We start from the raw sequence: 3,818 nt of genomic DNA, 5'->3' as shown, positions 1-3,818 counted from the left end.
CCCCTCCCTTAGAAGATTCAACATCCTTGTTGAATTTAAACAAAATATCTTTTTTTGTTGGCTAGGCGCCTATAGGTAAATATGACGGAAGTAAATATGCTTAAAAGTATAATTATTAATATTGTAAAAACAATCCACTTATAAATTGATTCTTGTTTTTGTAATAGAATTATTTAGTTTTCACAATCGTATTGGTTCATATAAAGTTATATTAATTATTATATAAAGTTATATATTTATTATAAGTTGTTGGTCCAATATATTTGCTAATGAATTTGGTGAATTTTCCACGTAAAATACTTTCTTTTCGTCATTTACAAAATATTTATAATTATCATTTATATAAATTTGTCGGCCTATATTATCTGTATATATATTAATCCTATATTTTTGTGTTTCTTTAAATGAAGTGGGTATATGGGCCAGAATAAAAGTGTCTTTAGTTTGACTGCTTAAACAAGCTGAAGTTTTGATTGATAGTAATTTTTCTTCGTTTATGTTCTGTAACCTTTCATGTTTTAGTATTTTAGGATTTAATATTCCAACTCTTCTTAATTGTAAACTCATTTGTAAATTTTCAATATACTCTAGGAATATATTTAAGGAATATCTTACGAGTTTGTTTATATCTTCTGATTGTTTATTTATTATTTGAATTATTTCCTTAAACTCTTTGTTTTCAGTTATCATTTCTTGTGAGTTTTGTAGTTTATCATCCAACTCATTTTTATCATCTTCAGTTAATGTTCCCCGTTTTTGTCTCGATGACGAAGTAATTCCCTTGATTTCATTTTTTAATTGTTTCAATATTAAGGCAATGTCTGGTTTGTTTTTAAATTGGTTTTCGTATTTTGTATGTTCTTGATATGTTTCAAATATTTTAGTTTGAATTATTTTAATCATATGATGTTCATACTTTAGAGGTATTTTATAGTCCCTGTGTTCAGAAGTAAATAACCGTTGTTCGAAGTAATGGATTTAATGCTAATTTGTTGAGCTGTTGTCAATGGTATTTTCGTCCATGTCACTATCATGATCAATTTCACTATCAGAGTCAGTATTGTCAGTTTCCCTGGAATGAGAAGAGAGAATAAGCATTTTAGCTTTTTTAAATTTACTTATACGTTTTACTACTTTATGACCTCTATTAGTTTCTTGCCAGTGCTTTTCGTCTTTTTGTTCTAACGCTCCTGTCTTTTTGAATAGGTTTACTTATTTAGCTTTATGTTTCATTTCTTTTTCAACTTTAGTCCATTCCAGACCTACTTCATGTTCCTCGCGGTCTTTAATAATTTTATCTATCTTATGTACTTTTTGTTTTTGCATATTTTTGCTTGGTTTTATTCCATTAGAAATATTTGTGACATCATGGTTTTTTTCGTGATTATAAACGTTTGTTGCCTTTTCTATGTTCATTAAGTTATCTTCAGCGTCCCTATGTGTAATAATAAGTCTACGTTTTTCATTGATTGTGTTATGTACCCTTTCTATATCGGCTATACCATTCTTGCTAGTTGTAATTTCAGTGTTAATATTTCCTTTTGTAACCAATTTTGTAAGGATTTAGATACTAGGCCAGGATCTTGATCCATTTTAATTGGTTTCGGTTTACTTATCATATTAAAGATTTTAAGAAGAGCTTTTTTACTTTCAATCCAATCTGTGGTTTTTGTTTCAATAATATAAATTAATTTTGAATGAATGTCGATGCATGTTCAAAATTTACGTTGGTCAATAAAGTAATAGTCTATAACATACTTATCACGAACATTTTTGGTTTCTGGAGTTTTTCAAACGGAAGATCAACTTTTCTGTGCTCTGCTTTGCATAAATTACAAATTTCACATTTATTAATAATGTTTTGAATAAGTTTTTGTGCGTCTGGGATGTTGTATTTCGTTTTAAAAGGGGCATACGTCTTTTCAATACTTTGGTGTATTGTTTTCTCATATAATTCTAATATTTTTTCATGAAACTCTGCATATGTGGACCAGTTAGGAAGTACTACTGAAGTTTTCATTAATTTCGTACCAGTATTTGGTTTAATAAATTTCATATAGGCTCGTTAAAAAATTGCAAAGTCTTCGTCATTATTAATGTACATAACAAATTGTGTCCACACTTAAATTTTATAATTATGTCTTTCGCCAAAGTTTCAGTCATGTCAGGTTAGGTTAGGTAGGAGTGGTTGGAGATTAGATACTAATCCCCACACTTAGGCCACAATGGGCCCCTTGTGATACCACGTGATCTCTGAGCAGGTCCTTTTTCCTAGCTCATGAGTTATTTTCTTTTGCGGAGTATTTTGTTCTTCTTAGGAAACATAAGAGTTTGTGAATGCTTACGCCCTGAATGGCCGCAAGGTTGGGAAGTGTGTAGCGACCTAGGGTTTGAAAGCGCTTTATGTTATGCGCTGGGCAGAACCATAGGAGGTGTTCGATGCTCTCCTCTTCGTCTATCTGCTTGCAGCTGCGTCAGAAGTCTTGGTTACTTTTTTTTTTGTATTCCTTTTTTACTTTATTACTACAACTAATAAATATACATTTACAAAATAAATGGGCGTAATCTGCAGAAGTTGTGCGGTACGGCCGCAAAGCAATGCTTCGCACAACCGCGGCAGCTTACGTGTCCAGGCCTCTCCTCTCTCTCTCAGCTATCCTGAGTTTTCGTATTACAGACGCGGCGAATTTGGCCGTCGCGTCCCACTCCATTTGGCCTCTTAGCATGGTTGGGACTAGCGTGCAGGGGCTAGTGCTGACACCGGTCGATATTTCCAGGGCGGTCCTGTCCTCTACGAACCGCACGCACTCGAATAGGACGTGGCGTGCGTCCTATCCGATTCCAGAGCCGCAGGATGGGCATCCGTCACTCGTGTCGTGTCCGTACTTCTTCAGGTACGAGCGGAAGCATCAGTGACCACTCAGGATCTGGGTCAGGTAGAAGTCCACCCTCCCGTGCCTCCTTTCCAGCCAAGGGCTCAAGACGGGAATGAGATCGTGGGTCCAGTGTCCAGAGGTTGCGGAATCCCACCGAGAGATGGATTTCTTTCTCGTGGGCCATCTTGCCTCGCGCCTTGTTTGGTCGTCCGTGGTCGTGACCGTTTCCTCCACTTCTACTGCCTCTCTTACTAGTTCTTGTTCCGGAACTAGATCAGCTATGACCAGCGCCGCTTCCTCGGAGATTGTCCGGAAGGCACAGGATATCCTTTTGGCACATAGTCTGTGCGTGCGAACCACGCTACTCATGTACGAGGGCGTCGTCGCGGCTTTAGCCCATACCGGGGCGGCATAAAGTACTTGGGACGTAACAACGCTCGCTATGAGTTTCCGCCGTTCCTGCTTTGGGCCCCTTGTGTTAAGGAGAATCCGCGCGAGCGATCTGGCGGTCGCTGCGGCCTTTTTGTTGGCGTACTCTAGGTGCTCTTTGTATGACAGCCTGGTGTCTATCATGACGCCTAGGTATTTTATAGCTCTTTGAGACACTATGTGCAACCCTCCGACCGTCGGCTTGGCCGTCTCGACGAGTTGCCGGTTACTGAATCCCAGCCTGTGCGCATGAGTCCCTATAAGACAGTGGCCCGCGAGGGCATTTAGGAGAGTGGAGATGGCCTCCCTACTACATTGTAGGAGAGTTTATGTTCTTTTCGAGTTGTAGTTTGGCCATGTGAGTCCAGAATTTCGGCATGTTGAGATTGACTTCCAACGGTTGTTGGAAAGTGTGTACAGTCTCTACTGGAGGATAAGCTTGCAGGTAGCCATGGGCATACCCACCGAGTGCTAGTTCGTCTGCTATGCGGTTGCACTCAATATTACAGTGTC

The 3,818-nt window shown here is 38.3% G+C and overlaps 1 protein-coding gene across 1 annotated transcript; it reads right to left on the bottom strand.

Moving 5' to 3' along the window:
- Positions 1–2,909: 2,909 nt before the first annotated feature.
- LOC139354343 (uncharacterized) lies at positions 2,910–3,449 on the bottom strand. Its single transcript, XM_070998569.1, has one exon. It carries the CDS (start codon positions 3,447–3,449, stop codon positions 2,910–2,912), a length of 540 nt encoding a protein of 179 aa, XP_070854670.1.
- Positions 3,450–3,818: the final 369 nt, after the last annotated feature.

This window comes from Drosophila suzukii (genome assembly GCF_043229965.1).
Source record: "Drosophila suzukii chromosome 2 unlocalized genomic scaffold, CBGP_Dsuzu_IsoJpt1.0 scf_2c, whole genome shotgun sequence".
NCBI classification, from domain to species: domain Eukaryota; kingdom Metazoa; phylum Arthropoda; class Insecta; order Diptera; family Drosophilidae; genus Drosophila; species Drosophila suzukii.
Note: the sequence above shows the minus strand (reverse complement) of the source record. Positions and strands in the feature narration are given on the sequence as shown.

Bases quoted from the DNA above. Each gene is read 5' to 3' on its own strand.
- LOC139354343 (XM_070998569.1), bottom strand. From the start codon at position 3,449: ATGATAGACACCAGGCTGTCATACAAAGAGCACCTAGAGTACGCCAAC.